This window comes from Rana temporaria, chromosome 7 (genome assembly GCF_905171775.1).
Source record: "Rana temporaria chromosome 7, aRanTem1.1, whole genome shotgun sequence".
In the NCBI taxonomy this organism is placed as follows: Eukaryota; Metazoa; Chordata; class Amphibia; order Anura; family Ranidae; genus Rana; species Rana temporaria.
Genome location: NC_053495.1, coordinates 208,026,228 through 208,049,405, shown reverse-complemented (window position 1 = coordinate 208,049,405; position 23,178 = coordinate 208,026,228). Strand labels below are relative to the sequence as shown.

The 23,178-nt window shown below is 46.0% G+C and overlaps 1 protein-coding gene across 18 annotated transcripts in view; it reads right to left on the bottom strand.

Moving 5' to 3' along the window:
• The window catches only part of PTPRF (protein tyrosine phosphatase receptor type F), a 1,292,748-nt gene that overhangs the window by 17,363 nt on the left and 1,252,207 nt on the right, over nt 1-23,178 (bottom strand). For 8 of the 18 annotated variants that reach the window (XM_040360892.1, XM_040360891.1, XM_040360896.1 and 5 more), the window contains 10 exons: nt 16,935-17,188; nt 15,147-15,237; nt 12,039-12,245; nt 8,184-8,338; nt 7,075-7,086; nt 3,984-4,099; nt 2,038-2,070; nt 978-1,075; nt 762-885; nt 280-455 (listed from right to left, as the gene is read on the bottom strand). In XM_040360892.1, coding sequence (XP_040216826.1) covers nt 280-455; nt 762-885; nt 978-1,075; nt 2,038-2,070; nt 3,984-4,099; nt 7,075-7,086; nt 8,184-8,338; nt 12,039-12,245; nt 15,147-15,237; nt 16,935-17,188 — 1,266 coding nt within the window. The remainder of the gene's footprint in view (nt 1-279; nt 456-761; nt 886-977; nt 1,076-2,037; nt 2,071-3,983; nt 4,100-7,074; nt 7,087-8,183; nt 8,339-12,038; nt 12,246-15,146; nt 15,238-16,934; nt 17,189-23,178) is intronic. The other 10 variants (XM_040360898.1, XM_040360903.1, XM_040360902.1 and 7 more) reach the window with 3 other exon arrangements.

The window sequence follows — 23,178 nt, the reverse complement described above, 5'->3', positions numbered from 1 at the left end:
CAATTCTACTTTCAGATATGTAAAAAGATTCTTGTATAATTAAAAACAGAAGTAGTTTCCTATGATGAATTATTTCTGTGAAGGGCACAATGGAACGATTGGTATGCAGTTTAGTCTTGTGTTCCTCAGCCCCGGGGGCAAGTAATAAAACCTAATTTAGCGCGGATGTTGTGGCGCCGATTAACAATATCATTTGCTGCAACTAACAATCTCTTTGTGGATGAGCTGTGGAGGCTTTGTGTGTTTTTCTCCGATTCCCAATTCCGTGGGACAACTCACCCTGGATTTCTCCTCAAGCCGGGTCATCATGACGATGGTGGAGGCCCTCTGCTCCCACACCAGACGCCAGAAATCCGTGAAGGTTTCCGGCAGCGGACCTTGAGTGGCGATGTAAGCGTTCTGCTTCCTGTACCCATCTATATAGTTGGAATTTATGTAGTCGCTGCCAGGAACCCCTGAGAAGGAAGAAGAGGTGTACAGGTAAGGGGAACAGTAAAACTGGCCAGTCTCCACCTTTCCGAAAATTTCACAATTTTTCTACAAATTGAATTGAAGTGAATAAGAAAGGTTAAATTAAGTTTTTTTTTTGCAATACTTGGACTTTATTTGATCACTATCAATCACAATTGATATTTATATCACGTCACATTTGTATTTCTGATTGTAATTACGGTTTTAGCGCAGCCTTCTTTCTTTTCCATCCATGGTAAAGGCTGGTTCTAAGGATCTGCATTGAGCCCAGTAAATATGAAGCTACTTACCATCCACGGAGGTGAGGATGACACGTGAGTGGTCGTACGCTATAACATTTGCATAGCGGTTCTTTGGCTTGTTCACCTCCAGGTTGGAATGCTCCCAGGTGAACTGCTGACTGGGGTCGATGGACTGAAAGACAAACAAGAAGTCTCTAATAAGTGCCCCTGGCTGGAGGGACTTGGGGGGGGGAGAGCACATGAGGGGCTGCACACGCGTCTTACCTCATATTCCTGAGAGAATTTGAGCCCATCGTTGGCCTTCAGGCGCTCAATGTTGTCGGCTAGGTCGGTGATCGGGATGGGAGGATGGTCCCTCATACCTGAAAAGGAGAGGAGAAAAACATGACCCACCGCCCCAACATCCCATCCCCAAAGGCAGACAACGTGGATGGACAGTGCAGCAAGATGGACGGACAGACAAAGCTGTTGACACGTAGCATGCTGCAGCACTGCAGAGAGAAGCAGTGGGATGGACCGCAATGTCACCCATTGTTCATGCAGCCCTTGTGGACAGTCCACCCCCGTGTCTGTGATGCTGTGCGGAGATGGTGGAATGGAGGGACGAGGGAGAGGGGATCGAGGGGGGAAAAACAAAAAACAAAGGGGCCTAAGGATGGATTCACACCTATGGCATTTTTAGTGCTTTTTGCATATTTGCACTGCAGTCCATCTAACATGGCTTCCTATGGAACACGTTCTGTAGTGAAAATCTGGAAAAAGCACTAAAAATGCAAAGGTGTGAATCCAGCCTAAGAAGGCATTTGGAAGGAGGACAGGAAAGCTATAGATTAAGGAAAAACCGTACAATAAAAATAATAATAATAAAAAAAAAAAGAAGAGTAATGGGAAGTTTGGAGAAGCCATAGTAAATTTACAATGAAAAGAACATGGGGTAAACTTCAGGGAGAAAAATTACAAATCAGAATTCAGCAAATAAATATCGTTTTGTGTTTCCTCCTTCAGGAATTTTTTTTTCTCAAAAGAACCCCGGAGAAGAACCAGTGAAAATCACTAACTAAACCAACAAAAGCTGACCTGTGGGGGACTGATTTACGTCCTCGCCCCGCGGCGCACATCACCTGCACTACCAACCTGCTCTGGTTTGGCTACTCTACTATCCTTCACAAGAACCGGGAAAGACTCAAAGATGGATGAGAGCGGGACAAATATGAATGACACAGAGCAAACAAGATGAATGGGCAATGATTGGGGAGTGTAGGGGGGGGGGGGGGGCAGTGGTCACTTTTTTCCTAGAAGGTTTACAGCAAGTTGTCAAACTAACTTGAGATATTCTGGTAACTGGGGACACTGGAACCTGCAAAGGAGACAAGAGCAGCAGAAGAACAGAATGCAATTAGAGGGATTGGGGTATATGGGACAAGGATCTCTCCAAAAGCACATAACAGGCAGGGCAGCCAACTAGCCAGATACTTAACTTATAACAGATAACTATGGAAGCCAGGTGTCTGGCACTTCCAGAAACAGAGGGAATCAATGGAAGCCCATGACTGGTTTTCTTTAAGGCTAAAATGGGAACCTGTCAATATGGTTGCTACCAGATGCAGCTGAGGAACCCATCCTGCACTGGGGCTGCCATGGCCTGACTATCCTGGTTCAGATATCCCTATGCAGCCCTGGTGAGCTCCATTTAGGTTATTAAATATGGCAATGAAACCCATAAATGGCCAGTAACCCCATAGCAAGCAAGGATTTACAGAGTCCTATAAGTAAGTGATGGGCTCCTATAAGTATAAAAGAAACAGGGTAGTCTTTTGGGACTTTGAGTGAGACAGTGGCTATAGGCGGCCAGTGTCTCCATCCCTAGTAGTTGTATATGATGGTGAGGGAGAGGGACAATATGGAGGGATAAGGAAAGAATATGTAACAATATGTAATAGCAAGGTAACTGAGGGACTATGGATGAGACAGCGGCTAGTGAAATAAGCCATCGTCTCTAGCCCTAATACTGGTAGGTAAGGTTTCTGGGAAAGGGACAGAGGGGGAAGGGAGGGAAAATGGGAAAGGCGGGGAAATAGGGATGGCGGGACTTTAGATGAAACACACCACCGGAAAAAATGAATCAGTTGGTGAATTAAAATTTATTGACTACATAAGAGCATAACAAGCAGTTAGCATTTCTAACAATAGATACTATACACATATTAACAGGCATGATTGGTAAATAATATAATAAATAGCATAAAACCTGATTGCACCTATGATGAAACATGATATGCATTGCTATACCCAAGTAATAGTACATACTGGGACAAAAAAACATATAAAGACATACAGTAGATGTCTAGAAGCATGATTGACATGATAATAGTTGTCGGGGTAGGAATTCACTGATTCATAATTCTCAGGGGTAAACCACATATGGTGTTAGATGGTTATTGTGACACAACATGCTTCTAGACATCTACTGTATGTCTTTATATGTTTTTTTGTCCCAGTATGTACTATTACTTGGGTATAGCAATGCATATCATGTTTCATCATAGGTGCAATCAGGTTTTATGCTATTTATTATATTATTTACCAATCATGCCTGTTAATATGTGTATAGTATCTATTGTTAGAAATGCTAACTGCTTGTTATGCTCTTATGTAGTCAATAAATTTTAATTCACCAACTGATTCATTTTTTCCGGTGGTGTGTTTCATCTAAAGTCCCGCCATCCCTATTTCCCCGCCTTTCCCATTTTCCCTCCCTTCCCCCCTCTGTCCCTTTCCCAGAAACCTTACCTACCAGTATTAGGGCTAGAGACGATGGCTTATTTCACTAGCCGCTGTCTCATCCATAGTCCCTCAGTTACCTTGCTGTTACATATTCTTTCCTTATCCCTCCATATTGTCCCTCTCCCTCACCATCATATACGGCTCCTATAAGTAAGTGATGGGCTCCTATTAGTTTCCAGGGGTTACTTCAACCTGTTTTTTTTCCTAATGAATAAACACGACCCTTTCTGAAAAAATAAAAAATAGTTGACCAAGTTTGTGTCCTAGGATTAGAAGTCTGTCTTTCTCGCCAACATGTTGGGAACAAATATACTGCAGCCTCTCTCTTGTAGACCTTCTCACTATCATAGAACAGAATGGACTGCATTCTTTTTTGCTTAGAGACCTTCTGCTAAGTACTGCCTGAGTGTATAGGAGATGAAGATGGGAAAAGAACACAAAGGATCAAGGTGGGAGGTGGTTTACAATACAGATAACATTACTAACCTGGAGTCTGGTAGTTGAGTCGTCTCATTTCCACCGGGTCAGAGGAATTGGCCAGCAGAGAGTCTTTCAGTCCAGGCATTTGGTCCTCTTTGCTGGAGGGAGAGTTGGTCCTTTTCCTGTTTAGCAGACAAATGCAGGTATGAAATATATATCATGGTACAGATTGAACATTGGGGGAAGAGAATTAATAAGGGTTAAAGAAAAGGATCATTTACATAGCATCAGGGCTTTTTTTTCTCAGAAAATAGGTACAGGAACGCCAACACGACCCCCTCAAAAGACCCCTCCCCCACACCCTTCAAACCGCATTATAATAGTGGGTGTGGTCAAATGTCACTAACAGTGTGAGGGCCTTAAAGGAGTCCATTAGAGGGTGCATACTTCCCGAAGGGAGGGTTACAGAGTGCAGAGTTCCGGAAGGGAAAGGTGCAGAGTTCCGGAAGGGAGGGTTACAGAGTGCACTGTTCAGGGGTGCACTGCATACAGAGTGCAGAGTTCAGCCTTTTTCCTCACAGTTGCTTACCTCTGTATCCCCCATCCACATCTAACTTTCACCTCTTTTCAGCTATGACCTCTGCATAAACATAGAAGCTGGACTTCTGTGTTTACAAGTGATAGTGGTGAGCGGGGAGCAAAGGGCCTGAGCCAGAGGTGGCGGAACCGAGTTCCACCTGAAAAAAAAGCCCTGCATAGTTTACATTGCATAGCAAATCTTATTGCTTATCACTGATGAAATAAACACTGCAACATGAATCTGAAATAAGAACAATAGATGCAACTAACAATACCAGATAAACATAATTATGAACACAGTTCTGATCTATATTGAGACAATGATCTAACAAATATTCTGCTGCAGGCACTAAAACCCTCAGCCACCACCAATAAACAGGAGCTGGTTGCTACAGTCTCTTCAAAGAAAGGAAGGGAAGGAACCACTTGCCATCTTAAAAGCCTCAGGACAATATATGGAGTTGGCCAATAAAAAAAAAGACGACTCTATCCGATGCAACGGGCTTCATTCAGTCAGGAGCTTCCTCATAGGGTCTGGGGGAATAAGCTCCTGTGAAACGCGCTGTACATTGGATGGATTAGTCTGTCTGTTGGATGACTCAATAAATTGTCCCGAGGCTTTTAAGATGGCGAGCGGTTCCCTTCCTTCCTTACTTTGAAGCTTTTCTAGTGAGGCAGATGTGCTTCTGTTAGAGAAATTAGATGCTTATTTTATAATCATTTATGAATGCCTGAAAAAGATTGCTTAGAACATTGTTACATTGACGTAGATCTTAGCAACCAATCATATCTAGGAGAGATGGCCAAGATGAGGCTTGTAAAGGTATATAAATGAAAGTTTTACAATTGTTAGACAGGAGCTCATAAGGCCAAACTCTATGCATGCTGCCCTATTGCACGGGTCATAGAGATCAGAACCAGTGGGCAATTATCTGTTCAGATAGGGGTCTATCAGGTTGACTGTTTGTCTATGCAGCCCTATTGCACGGGTGGCAGGCAGTCAGAACCAATAGGCAATTATCTGTCCTTTTGTTGTAATTTGTCTCCTCGTACGAGTCAATAAAGAAAACTTCTCAAGTTGATTCAGAGTGTGGTCTCAGGTGAATTTCTCTCACAGCTTCCAAATCTTGCTCTACAATCTAGTTAGGCAGCAAATTGTATCGCCCTAAAATCCAAAATCTACTTTTGTCAATGGCTGACACAGCACACCACTCTAAAAGCAATGTTAGATCATGCTCTACAGGGGCTCCAAAGAAAGGAAAGGAACCGTTCACTATCTTAAAAGCCTTGGGGGCAATTTATTGAGTAATTCAACAAACAAACTACTCCATCTAATATACAGAAACACTAACACTTTTCACTAGGTCAGGAGCTTACTCCTCTAAACCCTTTGAGTAAGCTCCTGAGCGAGTGAAACGCCTTTCATCAGATGGAGTAGTCTGTTGGATGACGCAATAAATTGTCCGGAGGCTTCTCAGATGGTGAGCAGTTCCTTTCCTTCCTTTGGAGCCTCTATAGAGAGAATGGTCTAACATTGCTTATAGAGCGTTGTACTGTGTCCGCCATCAACAAAATATATTGGATTTTAGGGCAATGCCATTTACTGCCTAACTAAATAGATTTCAGAGCCAGGTTTGGAAAGCACACCGGCCTCACCATATATATAGGGCACTATTCCTCCCATTGATACCACTGATGGGGCACCATTCCTTCCAATTATGAGACACTATTCCTCCCATTGATACCACTGATGGGGCACCATTCCTTCCAATGATGAGACACTATTCCTCCCATTGATACCACTGATGGGGCACCATTCCTCCCAATGATGAGACACTATTCCTCCCACTGATACCACTGATGGGGCACCATTCCTCCCAATGATGAGACACTATTCCTCCCACTGATACCACTGATGGAACACTATTTCTCCCAATGATACCAGTGATAGGGCACTATTCCTTCCAATGATGGGGCACCATTCCTCCCACTGATACGAGACACTATTCTACCTACTGACACCAACAATGGGGCACCATCTCTCCCATTGACACCAACAATGGGGCACAATTTATCTCAATGACACCAAAAATGGGGCTTTATTCCTTTCAATGATACCACTGATGGGGCACCATTGCTTCCAATGACACCAAGGATTGGGCACTATTCCTCCCAATGATACCGCTGATGAGGCAACATTCCTCCCAATGATGTGGCACTATTCCTCCCACTGGCATCAATGATGGGACACTATTCCTCCCACTGGCATCAATGATGTGGCACTATTCCTCCCACTGGCACCAATGATGGGGCACTATTTCTCCCACTGGCATCAATGATGGCGCACTATTCCTCCCAAAGATACCACTGATTGGGCACAATTTCTCCCAATATAATTTTCAATCTGGATCTTCATGCATAATTTTCAGGTTCTATTTTGTGTGGGTGAGAAGAATTTGGGGGTTGGGGGGGGGTTTAACTCTCCCGCACCCATCAACCAATGACATATCAGTTTTGGGTGCACTGAGCCCTTCACTCCCGCTTTATAGAGAATAGGATGAGAACACATTTCTCCTACCTCTCCTGCTTACTGTATCCATGAGAAGCACAAAAAGAAAAAGAAGAGAAGAGAAAGATCAGAACATGACAGATTATGTATACATCGTTGTGTAAGCAAACTTTCCAAAGAACTGTCTGTGTGTCCCACAGCGACCAATCCGAGTTTCTGGCCTCAGGTGATACCCATAGATGAAACCAATCCTACTCCTAGTTATACCTGTTTATCTGTAGCCTTCTACAGCTTCCTAAAGCACACATTTTACACAGCATTTCTGAGCTCCAGAAAGCAAGGGGCAGGGATTTGATGTTACACACTGCACAGCATAAAGCAGGGAGCTGGGTGTAATCTGAGACTTGAGTGGAGGTAATGGACACCCCGCCCTTCCTACACAGACGTATAAAGAAACATGCAGAGCTGAGGCTCTCAATCACTTGCTGTGTTCTACAGGGGGTGGGTGGGTGTCCATCTTCTAGTAATCTGTGGTGCTGGCATAGACTGAAGCGTGTCAGCTTTATCAATGAGATAGCCTTTTTTTCAGAAGGATACTAACAATACCAAATCTAGCATCTTGTGTGTACAGTGAAACCTGGGATTGCGAGTAACGCGGTTAACGAGCGTTTCACAATACAAGCATTTTTTTGTAAAATCCTGACTCGGTTTGTGAGTGTTGTCACGCAAATCGAGCAGGGTTCCAGCCACAGCGGTGTGCAGTACCGAATTTGGCCTGAGGTGCGGGGGGCGCCGGAGCCGATCGTAACCGTTCGGGAATACTCCGTTCCCGAGCCTTTCCAAGGTTTTCCGAGTTCAGCCGAGCCGTCACCCGGGCCTTTCTGAGTATTTCTGAGGCTCTCCGGTGCCCCCCCACCCCTGGCCACATGCAGTATTGCATGCCATTGAAATCAATGCGGAACATATTATTTTAGTTTCCATTGACTTCTATGGGGAAACTCGCTTTGATATGCGAGTGCTTCGGATTACAAGCATTCTCCTGGAACGGATTATGCTGGTAATCCGAGGCTCCACTGTATGTACCTTGATGTGATTGGTAGGACGCATGCAATTTCCCGTGTGTGGTGCAATCCATAGGTCACATGCTCAGTATGAATGTGTATAGTGACCAGGCTTACCTCTTGAAGAGAAGGATGGCAATGACGATGATGATAATGAGGATGACTGCCAGGACCGGGCCCATCACCCACAACATCTCGGGCTCCTCCTGTTGTCTAGATGAGGAGACCTCCACCACGATGTAATCAGAGTATGGACTGGCTGCGTACTTCTTCTGCAGAACAAAGCATAGAGGACGGGTCAGGGGGACGACAACAAGATGCTTTTGTGGTGCCAACTTCAAATACAATGAAATGTGTCCAATGAGATACACTGGATGAAGAGCACCTGTCCATCTTCAGGTTTTAGGGGGAATCAGATCTCAGTCTGAGGATTTGGAAAGGGAGGAGGAAAGATTCTTTAACCTTTTGTGCCCAGAGGTCACCAATACATGGATGCTCAGATCAAAGTGTCTCTATAGGTCAATTAACGTGACTCGATTAAAGAGGTCTATAATAAAGCTTACCTGTAGGTACTGTAAATATCTCCTAAACTTGCACCATATAGGAGATATTTACTGTGTACTGCACAGATTATGTAATTGGCGCAATGCGCTTTGAAAGGAACGGCCGCACATGCCATTTCTTCAGGGCCCTGCGCCGTGACGTCATCACGGGTCTTGTCCAATCACATCGCCCGAGCCCGCAAACCCGGGAGAAATACCAGGGAAGATGTCAGCCGTCTAAGCAGTGTGCGGGCGCCCCTAAAAGGGCTTCGTTCTAAGGGGAGTATTTCATAACGAGCTAGTATGACAGCTCATTCAGAGGCGGCTATAGGCTTTGTGAGGCCTTAAAGCGTGATTCCACCCGCAAATTTATTTTTTTAAAAGTCAGCAGCTACTAACTTTTAATAAGGACACTTACCTGTCCTACTTGCCCGCGCTGATGGCCCCCCGATGCCGATCCCACGATCGATGCAGGTCCCGCGCTGCCATTCACACTAGGGGAAACAGGCAGTAAAGCCTTACGGCTTCACTGCCCATTTCCTACTGTGCATGCGCGAGTCTCACGCCGACTTGTGAATGGGCGGCTGCTCTCTGAGAACACACACAGTTCCCAGAAAGCAGCGCTCCCCATTCACTAGGAGAAGATGAAGAAGAAGACGGACCGCGGCTACGGAAGAGGCAGATTACGAACTTCCGCATAGCAACAGGTATTTCGGGTGAGTATAATTTTTTTTTCAATTTATTTTATGATTTTTGGGCAAATGTTTTTTTCCTGGGTGGAACTCCACTTTAAGCAAAACTTAGACATGGGAGCCCCACTTGTGCCCATAATGGGTAAAAAAAAAATTCAAGCAAATAAAAATGGCTGCAGAAAGTTGCACGCATCTAGCACACAGTGATTGAGCAGAGGCAAATTAGGTGGCCACAAGGCCCCTGTAAGTGCGAGGCCTTAGGCGACCGCCTCATTTGCCTAATTAAAGAGCCGCCTCTGAGCTCTTATGTTCTCCCAGCAGGGGGGCGAAGGAAGCCACCCATGCAGAGAACACAGTGACCGTTGCTATCGGCTATAACAGCCGCTAGCGATAGTCACATGTAATATCCGGCAGGCTGGTTGTACCAAAGTTGATCAATTAATCAACTTGGGAATAATCAGCTTGCCCATACATGGTTCGAATCTCTGCTGGTTCCTGATGAACGTCTATGGCCAGCCTAACTTTCTGCCTACCTAAATAATTTTTAATTTGTATTTGGTACAGTGTTTTAACAGAAAACCTGCTTTTTTTATATATATATATATATATATATATATATATATATATATATATATTAGAATGGGGTGCCTCAAGATTGTGCAGAATTTTAAAGGGTACCTTGACTGAAGAAAAGGTTAAAAAACACTGGTCTGATGTACCAAAATAGGGACACTTGTGGATCCATTTACCTGTTATGCCCCGTACACACGATCGGTTTTTCCCGTTGGAAAAAAAGTCAGATGAGAGCTTTTGGTCAAGAATCCCGACCGTGTGTACGCTCCATCAGACTTTTTCCAACGGAAAAACTACTGGAAAAAGATAGAAAGTAGGTTCTCCATTTTCCCGTCAGGAAAAAAAATCAGATTGGAATTTCCTATAGTGTGTACAAATTCCGACGCATGCTCGGAAACAAAATCGCTGCATGCTCAGAAGCATAGAACTTAATTTTCTCGGCTCATCGTAGTCTTTTACGTCACCGGCGTTCTTGCCAGTCAAAAAATCACCGAACTTTTGTGTGACCGTGTGTATGCAAGGCAGGGTTGAGCTGAATTCCGTTGGAAAAAACATCCAACTTTTTTCCAACGGGAAAACCGATCGTGTGTGTATAGGCAATGCTGTATCTTGGGCTAGGCCAACAAAGCCCAGGCCTAGGGCAGCACTTTGCAGGGGGGCAGCACGAAAAGAGTCCCGTGGCTTGCGCTATGCTTTTAGTGTAGCGCCACTCTTGGGGTGGACTGGGCCTGGAGGCAAATCAGTCTAGTGCCCCCGTAAAGCGACCGCACTACTGCCGGTATAATAATACTGGCAGGGCCACCATCAGGGGGAGGGACAGCCCATACACATGGAGGAGGCTAGGGCGGTATACCCCAACCAATGGGTTGTTGTTTGGGTGGGCGGCATTCCGCAACTGGGGGGGGGGGGGGCTTTGCGTCGCTTCTAGTTTTGACTGTCCCATCATAACAGTGGACCTCCCATCTGAGTTCTCAGCTAGAGAGAGACAGATGCCTTGTCGGGAAGCTAAAAACTGTCAAAAAGTCAGCTGACGGGCTCCATAGCAAAACAGGAAGTCAGAGTAAATCCCTGCAAATGAAGGGACTCTACTGCCCCTTCAAGGTCCTCAGAACTAGTGTCCCCACTGGAAAATGTCAGTGCGGGTCTTAAATGGGGGTGTGGCCTTGACAGGGAAGGGGTGGGTCATATTTAATTTAGGGGGTGCACGAGTTTCGTCAGGCCTAGGGCAGCACAAAACCTAAATACACCACTGTGTATAGGGCATCAGAACCAAAGGTTCCACCTAGATCTGGAGGTGGTCATTGTCTAACCCAGGGATGGCCAACCAGTGGCCCGGGAGCCACATGTGACCGGCGGAGCCCTCTGATGTTGTGAATAAAGCTGGTGGTAGAGGAAGAAAGCGGCTGCAGACCAGAGCCCCATAAGCTGATGTTTCCTCTACAGCGCCGGCTTTGCCACAGAAGGAGTCTATGACAAAGTTCAGCTAACCCGCAGGATAGACACAGGTGCACTACGCTACAACCGTGGTGTGGGTAAACTGCAGCACATCAGTTAAAAGCAGTCTTAGGCCTTTTTCACATGATCAGCCCGACCAAATGGGACCCTCAATTCACCTCTATAGAGCGACAGATGTCCATTTACGCTCGCCTACCTCCAATCCAAAAAACAGAAGGGAATTCATCCCCTTCCATCTGGGCATATCGAAGGGCCCATAGAGTAGCTGTGACCTGTCATCTGCCCGCTTCGCTCATTGTGGCCCACGTCTGGTTACCAAGTTGCTTAAGTGGCCCTCGCTATTCAAAAGGTTGGGCACCCCTGGTCTAACCCCCTAGGTAGTTCTAGTCAAGTCAGGCCTCTGATAGATGTACAGCCCTTCGGGACCAGGACAGTAACTGCCTCTGAGCCTTGAAAATATTAATATTTGATCACATTGGTGGAGGAACAGTCCTTGCAGACTGCAGCAATGTGTCCAAAGCAAGCTTTGGAAGAAATATGCTAAGCAAGGTGTGCTTGGCGTTCCTCGAAACTGAGAAGTAGCTGCCTTGCCTCTCCGATCCCTCAAAGTCTTTTGCTCATAAACTCATGAGTTATTCATATGCATTTATAAATATGTTCTGATGTAGTCATGCGTTGGGGTTATACGGTGTGCAGGGTGTCAGACTCACAGTGTCCCCGTCTTCTAGAGCTGCCAGCACAAAGCAGGTGTAGCTCAAGTCGGCGTTCAGCGGCTTGTTGATGAATCCATTATATTCTTTGTTGTCACCGAGAGTGAAAACTTCTGGGAGAGGGTTGAGACAAGCCGCTATGTACGGCTTACTCTTTGCAGCGTGACGCCTCTGCCGGCGGGAGCCCTGATTAATGGCTTCTAGAATCTAGGAGAGAAAAAATAAAATAAAAATAAGGATTACAATTGCAGAAATGTTGTTTTATAAACTTCTAAGTATTATTTATTTATTACAGGCATTTATTAGGTATGACTTTAAATAGCCTGGGGGGTCTACTTATAAATCAAGCATTCGCACTGCTCTCACCAAATCATTGCTGTATTGAATCTAAAATGTTTATTTCCTGTGATCGCCAGGGCCACCTTGTGGCCATAATGTGGTATTTTTCCGATTGGGGGGTAGTTCAGGAAAATGGCCACTAGATGGAGCTGATGATTTTAAGAAATTAGATGTAATATGGTGATTATTCCTAAAGGATGTGCAATGCTTGAGACAGTTGCACAGTCATTTATTTTTTATAAACAGACGGCTATGAGTAAGGAAAGGGGTATTTGGGAGATGTCAATCTCTTACATAAAAAAACTGAGCTCCCAGCAGCTGCTCCTGCTAGATTCGTACAGGTCTGATAATACCATCACATTGTATGCCTGGACATGTGTCTTATTATCATTTGTCATGGTTAAATAACCCCCCCCCCCCCTTCCTTTTAAGGTGTCAGTAAAGGTTGCAGGGATGCTTGCATATGTTATCGGGAAGATTTCTTACCTTTCATCTTGTGCGCATTACCCGTCACGTGTGAAGAATGGAATTTCGAACATTATTCCTTTCCCCTCTGTGCTTATTGTGCTGACATGCAAGGCCACAATTGCCTGTGAAAGTAGAGCGTGCCCTGCACTCTCTTCAAGGTCGTCCTTCCTCCTTTCCTGCCTCTGCCATCATGCTGAGATCACAGTTTACCCCAGAATGTATTATTTATCTAAGGTGCCCACGGAGCAGTGGGGATCGGGGTTAATCTTATGCAGTATCTATGAGCACTCTGTAGATACCACCAAGGTTCAATACACAGGTCTGGCCACTGTGTTTGCACTGATAAGCCAACACTAGAAGCGTCTACAGAGCACCCACCTCATAGGTAACATGAACCTGTCCCCCTCTGAGGATGGCCAACACAGAACCCTGAAGGCAATCGGACCATGCAATAAACTTCCTACTAGTGGCCACGTCCAGAGATGTCGTGGTATCAAATTCCAACTGAATGGTTGTGATGAATCCTATATATTACTTACCTTATGACCAAATGTTTATGGACCCCTGTCAGGACCTGAGTCACCTGCTGAAGGCACTGTGCTTCCCAGAGGGGAAGTTTGTAGTTCCAGTGTCCACCAGCACCCAGCAGATCCCAGTAATCTGCTCCCCTGCTGCTGGCTGCTGGGAGGGTATTTAGTCACTCTTCTGCACTTTGCTCCAGTGTTTTGTTTTGTTGCAAGATACTGCTAGACTTGTATCTTGTTCCTGCTCTTGAATCTGCTCTTTGCCTTGTATGGAAACCCTGTACCCTGCTGCCTTGTTCCTCCTCCCCTTTGTTCCTGATCCCAGTTTTGGTTCGCCCATGTGTTCCCTGCATCTCCAGATTTCCCCTGCTTTTCTGTGTTCCCCATTTGTACATGTATATAGTTATTTTGATAGTTAGTATTTCTGATATTCTATTGTGTCATTTAGTTAGGTATTTTGTTACTGGGTTTTTGGTTCACATATATCTTTATGTTTGCTGATTTTGGTTTTGGTTTTACTGTAAATAAATCTTAATTTAAATATATATAGTTTGGTCTCAATTTCCTAGTGTAGCTACACATATTTGGCCCCCTCTGCTGCTGATTCCTGACAACCCCTGACCATCACACCTCTATGAGCTGTTGGGCTTCCCATTTCCAAGACCATGGGCTTTAATCAGGTGTGCCCCCCCCCCCCCTCCCCTGGTGGCTATAGCAACCCCCACTCTTCTCTGAAAATTTTCCAAAAGGTTTTGGAGAGTGTGTGGGGGAATTTGTGCCTACTTGTAAGGTCAGGTACTGATGTTGGATGAAAAGACTTGTGTCCCAACTCATCCCAAAGGTGTTCAGCAGGGATGAGGTTAGGGCCCTGTGCAGGACACTCCAGTTTCTCCACACCAAACAGGTCAAACCATGTCTTTATGGAGCTGGCTTTGTAAACAGGAACACAGTCATGCTGGAACAGACTGCTACCAATGGTTGCAAGTGCACAATTGTCTAAAATTACTTTGTGTGATGATATTACCAGGACCTTTCACTGGAAACACCTCAACTCAATTTTTTTTAGAGGAAGGTCTACATACTTTTGGCCATATGTCTGCAGAACCTCCCCGTAATTCTAATTATTGAATAAAAAAAAACCTTCAAAGACCACATCAGAATACCTCACAGCTCACAGGAAGGATGGTCTGCATTCAAAAATAATCTTCCTATATTCAAAACGCATGTACAATCGGTGTAAATTATAGCAGTCATCATTAAGGCCTGAAGGCCGAAACACGTTGGATGTGTTACAACCATTGTACATGCGTTTTCAATAAAGGAAGATTATTTTTGGATGCCATCCCGAGTGCCGGCCATCCTTCCTGTGATCTATGAGTTATAGAGGTGTCAGCAGCCTTAGAACCTGAGCACCGGCCGGAACTGTTATGCATGAAGGTGGAAGCACCCATACACCTGTTTCCATAGGATCCTCAAAGCTGCCTCTTGTTGGGTTCACCAAAAATAGTAATGTAAAACCCAAAAAATAATGTAATGGGCCTTAGTACTTTATCAAGGACGCAATTAAATTATTTATTCGGACAGAAAGGAGCTGTAGAGGCAGCTGGTAAAGATTGCACACATTCTTGTCAGAAGCCCTCAAAGCTGCATGGCAGAAGGAGAAACAGGTGGGACTAAAGCTTTGCCATTGTCCCATATACAACCATGCATGTGTTTAAATTCTCCTTACAGTGTCTTGTTAGGTGGGTGTGGAGGAATAACAGTGCTGACCACTAACCTGCTCCAGTTCCATCTCCTCCGGGCTCTGCCAGCGAGCGCTCAGACCACCGCTGGAAGTGTCCAAGGGAAGGACCACAATGTAATACCATCTGGAGATAGAGAGATAAGGGAGAGGATAAGACTCTGATCATTTAGTATGAAGAACTGATCCCCAGGGAAGCCCCACAGGGTGGAAGATCAAGTCATCAGTTCAATAAGACTATTGGGTTTATTTTATTTAATGTTTAATTAATCGAGTTAAATTTTACTCGATAAATTAAACATCACATAAAATGAACCCAATCGTTTTATTGAACTGATGACATGATCTTTCTTACTGTGGGGCTTCCTTGGGGATTGTTTCTCTTTCCTATGCAATCATTATTTAAGATACATATGAAGCCGAAAACTTATTTTTTTTTAGTTTTGGATTGGGTATGGAAGAATCCTGTCCCTTTTTCGGTGTTGTGACATACTGGAGAGATTTCCCTTCACTTCTTGTCCTGGAAACACAACAGGATAGGAAAGGAAATCTCTCCATTGTGCGGACAATCCCTTCAGTGACAACTGAGTTACTGTTCCAGTGACAGCTCAGAACTTTGGATTTTTTTTTTTTTAACAGGGCAGCAGATAGGGCACAGGCAGTACTCTCAAACCGAGCCCAGGCCCTACTGGGTTACCAAAGGGGCCAGAGCCTGTTGGCGCTGCCTGTCCTGTGATGTGAGAGCTTTGAAATGGTTTTAAAGGCAAATACATTTTTATTAAAGGAGTTGTAAAAGGCAGAAGTTTTTTTTTATCTTAATGCATTCTATGCATTAGGAGAAAAAAAGCCTTCTGTGTGAAGCAGCCCCTCTCACACTTACCTGAGGTCCCTCTCTGTCCAGCGATGCCCATGAGTGTCTCAGCCATCCAGATTCTCCTTCCCGATCGGCTAAGACTCAGCAGTGGCACCATTGGCTCCAACTGTTGTCAGTTAGCTAGCCAATTAGGGGAGAGTGTGGGCGGGGCCGGGCTCTGTGTCTGAATGGACACAGGGATCTGTGGCTCAGGTGCCCCCATAGCAAGCTGCTTGCTGTGGGGGAACTCGACAGGAGGGAGGGGCCAGGAGAGCCGAAGAGTCACCCGAGAAGAGGAGGATCTGGGCTGCTCTGTGCAAAACCAACTTCACAGGGCAGGTAACTATAGCATGTTTGTTATTTTTATAGGAAAATAAATTAGCCTTTACAATCACTTTAAATAATAAAAATGTTATACTTACCTGGTTTCGCAAAGAGCAGCCCTGAATCTCCTCTCCTGAGGTCCTCTGCCAGCGATCTTGGCTCCTCCTCTTCTATGTCTGCCTCCATAGCAAGCATTTGCCATGGGGGGCAGACACGCAGGCTGGATCCCTCATCCAGGCTGTGTGGGTCCAATGACACACACATAGCGTGCCCCCCGCTCCCTTCAAACAGGATTTGACTGACCGCAGAACTTTCCTCTTAGCCAAGCTTAGGTGAGAATACTGGCAGGAGGGAAAGTGTTGATTTGATACAGGATTCGGGTAAGTAATTGAGGAGGGGGAAGGGTTAGGGCACATTGAGTGGCAAAATTTTTTTTACCCTAGTGCAGGAAATGCATTATGGTAAAAAAAAGTCTTACCTTTAGAATTTACTTTAGCCCGTGTCTCTTAAAAGCTTGTGTATTACCAAGAGGGACAATGTGACCCAGTTATGGCCAGTGTGTTTGTCGGTCCCTGGTTTTGGGCATTTTTATTCAATGTTTCCAATATTAGTATACAGGTCCCACTGGGACACCATCTGATAGTCACCTGACGGGGGCGCTGGTCTTTACTCTGGGCAGCTCCAGGGTAAATCGTCCTTCCTCCATGTACTTGCTGGCAGATGATGGCTTGGTCTGCAGGACGTCGGGAGCCGTGCGGATGGACACTCTGTGTTGGAGACCGCCAGCGCTGCTGCCACGGTTCATGAGTACAAAGGAATACTCTGTGTCTGGCTGGAGGTTATTGATGAGCTTGCGCATGGAGTGACCGTCCACCTCTACATTCTGGTTGTTGTATAGAATCTGCCAATGGAGAAAAACATAAAAGCAACTTAAAAGAAGGTTTTCATAACAGATATCTGGAGCAGCAGGAAAGGTGAGCGGGTTCCGGACTGGAGCGGAGCAACTAGCAGACGGAACACGTGGCGTGCAACATGGGAAGGTTTCTCGGAGTAGCCCTTAAAGCTCTTCCAAGGGCCAGCTTTCTACTTGGATAGATCTGATAGCAAGTGAAGCTGAGCACCATCAAATGCAATGTCATCCCCAGTGATTTGGATCCCTTTATACTTGTACACAGCCCTGTTTTATCATACTACAAGTGAGTACCATGTACTTTATTGCATCAATAAATATCCTTTTTACGGTTTTACACCAACTGGATTTTCTCCTGCTTTGTTTATACGGTGACACCTTTTTCCAGGGGTTTCAAACTGGCGGCCCTCCAGTTGTTGCGAAACCACAAGTCCCATGAGGCATCGCAAGCCCGACAGTTACAAGCATGACTCCCTCAGGCAGAGGCATGATGGGACTTGTAGTGACGCCACCAGTTTGAGACCCCCCTGCTTTATTCCCAACATGCCTGTATGAGATGTACCTGGAACACCTGTGAGCCTCCGAGGTATCATACAGCTGGACCTGGTGGTCAATTTGGGCGCGTGCGACTCCGTAATAGAGTCCTTCTGTTTTGGTAAGAGTCCATCCTATTCCTAGTGGTGGATCACGTGGTGTATCAGGATTTTTGTTATGATTTTGTCCAGTGGCGGCTGGTGCTGAAATTTTAAGGGGGGGGGGGGGGGGCGGCAGACTCCCAGAGGGGAAGGCAACGATTGTTGCAAGCACCAGAAGAGCCGGGTCGTTGCTTCTCCTCCCGGCTGAAAAGGAAGTGTGTCCTGAGACCCGATTGGACAGAAAATCCTAAAGCCTCGTACACACGATCAGTCCATCCGATGAGAACGGACCGATGGACCGTTGTCATAGGTTAACCGATGAAGCTGACTGATGGTCCGTCGCGCCTACACACCATCGATTAAAAAAACGATCGTGTCAGAACGCGGTGACGTAAAACACAACGACGTGGTGAAAAAAACGAAGTTCAATGCTTCCAAGCATGCGTCGACTTGATTCTGAGCATGCATGGATTTTTAACCGATGGTTGTGCCTACTAACGATCGTTTTTGACCTATCGGTTAGCAATCCATAGGTTAATTTTAAAGCAAGTTGTCTTTTTTTTAACCGAAGGTTAAATAACCTATGGGGCCCACACACGATCGGTTTGGACCGATGAAAACGGTCCATCAGACCGTTGTCCTCTGGTTAACCGATCGTGTGTACGAGGCCTAAGACATGGGTCGAATTTCGAAATAATTTTCTTTCGAAAATCTTATCTAAGAATTTTCGTTCGTATTTCGCACCATTAGTGGAGCTGCAGCAACAGCCGATTTTCATGAGGCCACTGAATTTTAATAATCGGACATTTTTTGAAAAACAAATGATTTTCTAATTATTGATTATTGATGGGGGAATGGTGCGAGAAATGTAATCAAAAAATAAATGTGCATTTGCAAGAAAAGAAAATTCCCAGAAAGAAAAGAAGATTACCAGCCACCAATTTTTTTTTCTTCCTGTAGCAACATGAGGTGAAATTGGAGGCTTGGTCGGTCGAATTTCGAAATCAATGGTGGCGTCATCGGATCACAAAATGCGGGAAATTTAGATTTTCAAAAGAAAATTCTTTCGAAATCCGACCATTGTATGGCCTGCCTAAGACCAGCTTCCTGATTGGCCGGGAGAAGAAGCAGGAAGACAATAGCAAATATGAATTCGCTATTGTCATACCCACCCTTTTTTTTTAAGCCAATTAGAGCCTCAGGCTGTAATCATGTGCTTAACCACTTAAGGACCGCCTCCTGCAGATATACGTCGGCAGAATGGCACGGCTGGGCACAAGTACATACCTGTGTACGTCCTCTTTAAGTGCCCAGCCGTGGGTCACAGGCGCGCGTGCGACCCGGTCCGAACCTCCGTGACCGCGGGACCCGATTGCCGCCGGAGTCCCGCGATCGGTCCCCGGAGCTGAAGAACGGGGAGAGCTGTGTGTAAACACAGCTTCCTCGTTCTTCACAGTGGCAGCTTCATTGATCGTGTGTTCCCTAATATAGGGAAACACGATCAATGATGTCACACATCCAGCCCCGCCCCCTACAGTTAGAAAAAACATATGAGGTCACACATAACCCCTACAGCACCCCCTAGTGGTTAACTCCCAAACTGCACTGTAATTTTCACAGTAAACAATGCATTGTATAGCATTTTTTGCTGTGAAAATGACAATGGTCCCAAAAATGTGTCAAAGTTTTCCGATGTGTCCGCCAAAATGTCGCAGTCACGAAAAAAATCGCCGGGTCCTTTATCTGTATAAAGGTTTGGGTCTTAAGTGGTTAAAAAAAAAAGCCCGTTGGAATCCATGTATCCGGCGCGCTACATGGAGATTAGGGGGCCAGGCGCATGGATTAGGGGGGGCGGCGCCCCTTATGGACGGTCCATCACTGATTATGTCCTTTCACACATGGTGACCCTTGGATATCAAGATTTGGACATGTCACTAATTTATGATCACAATTGTCATCATTGGACTTGTTATTTTATATATATATATATATATATATATATATATATATATATATATATATATATATATATATATATATATTACATATGTATTGTATGTGTTGGTTTAGCGCTGCAAATATTGTTTATTGCATAGTGTATCTGACTGTTTTTTGCTAGCGGCTTCTTTCTACTCATTTTTATTTCTGTCAACGTGGCTTTTTCTTTTTTTTTTTTTACACCTAGTGGGGCAGATTCACATAGAATCCGCGGCGGCGTAGTGCAAGCCATTTACACTACGCCACCACAACTTACTGGAGCAAGTGCCGTATTCTCCAAGCACTTGCTCCGTAATTTGCGGCGGCGTAGTGTAAATGGCCCGGCGTATGGCCGCGTAATTCAAAGGGGGCGTCTTGTATTTAAATTAAGCGCGCCCCCGCGCCGATCAAACTGCGCATGCGCCGGCCGTAAAAATAGCCCAGTGCGCATGCTCCAGCTCACGACGGAAAACGTCAATGAAGCCGACGTGAGTGTCATTGACGTAAAGTCCTATTCGCGAACGACTTAGTAAAACGACGTAAACGACGGAAAAAGACGACGCTGACCTGACGCCATACTTAACATGGCATACGATGGACCTTCATAAAACTTACCCCTCATATAGCAGGGGTAAGTTTACGCTTACGGAAACGACGACGAGGCGGCGCAAAAACGTTCGGGAATCGGCGTATCAGGCTCATTTGCATAGACAAATGAGAAATCGTCGTAAACGCCATCTAGCGGCCAGCGTGGAATTACATCTAAGATCCGACGGTGTAAGTGACTTACACCTGTCGGATCTACGCCGTAGCTATGCGTAAATGATTCTAGGAATCAGACGCATAGATACCCGGGGGCCAAAAACAGAGATACGACGGTGTTTCCTGAGATACACCATCGTATCTCTTCTGAGAATCTGGCCCAGTATGTGTATTTATGAATGTGAGTTAGGGACCTTAGACTGGAGGGCAGGAACTGATGTGAATGTAAAAATATATATATACACACACAGTATACGGTATATGTAAAGCACTTGATGGCGCTATATAAGTACCTGTAATGAAATAAATAAATGTCATATATACTATACAATCAAAGTAACATAAAATGTATAAAAATAGATTTGCACAGAGCCTTAAAAATGTGATGGAATAAAACCATTCGATGCCATAATAAATGTGCAAAGAATAAAAATTATAATAAAAATAGTCATAATCTTGATCTACTGTATCTAATACAAATCCTAATAGGTAGAACAGATATTCCGCTTCTACTCCATTTTTGTTATACAAATCAAGCAATAATTGGGGAGAGGTAGAAAAAAAACTAAAATAAACATTTTAAACTTGACTATTATATATCAGAATATCACATAACTATAATTTTGAAGTTTGTTAGGATTACTCTGATTATGTTTGTTTTATACCTCTTGGCAATTATTGCTTGTTTTATACAACAAGCCTGGAGTAGTACTTGAATATCTCGTCTGCCTATTGAGACTTGCTTCAGATAGATCAATATTATTTTATTGTAATTTTTATTCGTTATGTTTTTTTATAGCATCATATATATTTTTTCGATCACTCTTTATGCAAATCTATTAATGTTTATATTAAGTTGCTTATATACATAGCATGTACTGTGTAATATATATAAATAAATATATGTACCGGTATATATTCAGACTAAATTGTCAAAAGTATTGGGACGCCTGCCTTTACACGCACATGAACTTTAATGGCATCCCAGTCTTAGTCCGGAGGGTTCAATATTGAGTTGGCCCCACACCGACCCAACCTTCTGCTCCCCACACCGACACAACCTTCTGCCCCCCACACCGACCCAACCTTCTGCCCCCCACACCGACCCAACCTTCTGCCCCCCACACCGACCCAACCTTCTGCCCCCCACACCGACCCAACCTTCTGCCCCCCACACCGACCCAACCTTCTGCTCCCCACACCGACCCAACCTTCTGCTCCCCACACCGACCCAACCATCTGCCCCCCACACCGACCCAACCTTCTGCTCCCCACACCGACCCAACCTTCTGCTCCCCACACCGACACAACCTTCTGCCCCCCACACCGACCCAACCTTCTGCCCCCCACACCGACCCAACCTTCTGCCCCCCACACCGACCCAACCTTCTGCTCCCCACAACGACCCAACCTTCTGCTCCCCACAACGACCCAACCTTCTGCCCACACCGACCCAACCTTCTGCTCCCCACACTGACCCAACCTTCTGCCCACACTGACCCAACCTTCTGCTCCCCACACCGACCCAACCTTCTGCTCCCCACACCGACCCAACCTTCTGCTCCCCACACCGACCCAACCTTCTGCTCCCCACACCGACCCAACCTTCTGCTCCCCACACCGACCCAACCTTCTGCTCTCCACACCGACCCAACCTTCTGCTCCCCACAACGACCCAACCTTCTGCTCCCCACAACGACCCAACCTTCTGCTCCCCACAACGACCCAACCTTCTGCTCCCCACACGACCCAACCTTCTGCTCCCCACACCGACCCAACCATCTGCCCCCCACACTGACCCAACCTTCTGCTTCCCACACCGGCCCAACCTTCTGCTCCCCACACCGACCCAACCACCCAAAACTTGACGGTCAGAGTGAAGTTTAGGCAACAACTCATCCGCAATCCACGCTTTGCACACCGACCCAACCTTCTGCCCCCCACACCGACCCAACCTTCTGCTCCCCACACCGACCCAACCTTCTGCTCCCCACACCGACCCAACCATCTGCCCCCCACACCGACCCAACCTTCTGCCCCCCACACCGACCCAACCTTCTGCTCCCCACACCGACCCAACCTTCTGCTCCCCACACCGACACAACCTTCTGCCCCCCACACCGACCCAACCTTCTGCCCCCCACACCGACCCAACCTTCTGCCCCCCACACCGACCCAACCTTCTGCCCCCCACACCGACCCAACCTTCTGCTCCCCACACCGACCCAACCTTCTGCTCCCCACACCGACCCAACCATCTGCCCCCCACACCGACCCAACCTTCTGCCCCCCACACCGACCCAACCTTCTGCCCCCCACACCGACCCAACCTTCTGCTCCCCACACCGACCCAACCTTCTGCTCCCCACACCGACCCAACCTTCTGCTCCCCACACCGACCCAACCTTCTGCTCCCCACACCGACCCAACCTTCTGCTCCCCACACCGACCCAACCTTCTGCTCCCCACACCGACCCAACCTTCTGCTCTCCACACCGACCCAACCTTCTGCTCCCCACACCGACCCAACCTTCTGCTCCCCACACGACCCAACCTTCTGCCCCCCACACCGACCCAACCTTCTGCTCCCCACACTGACCCAACCTT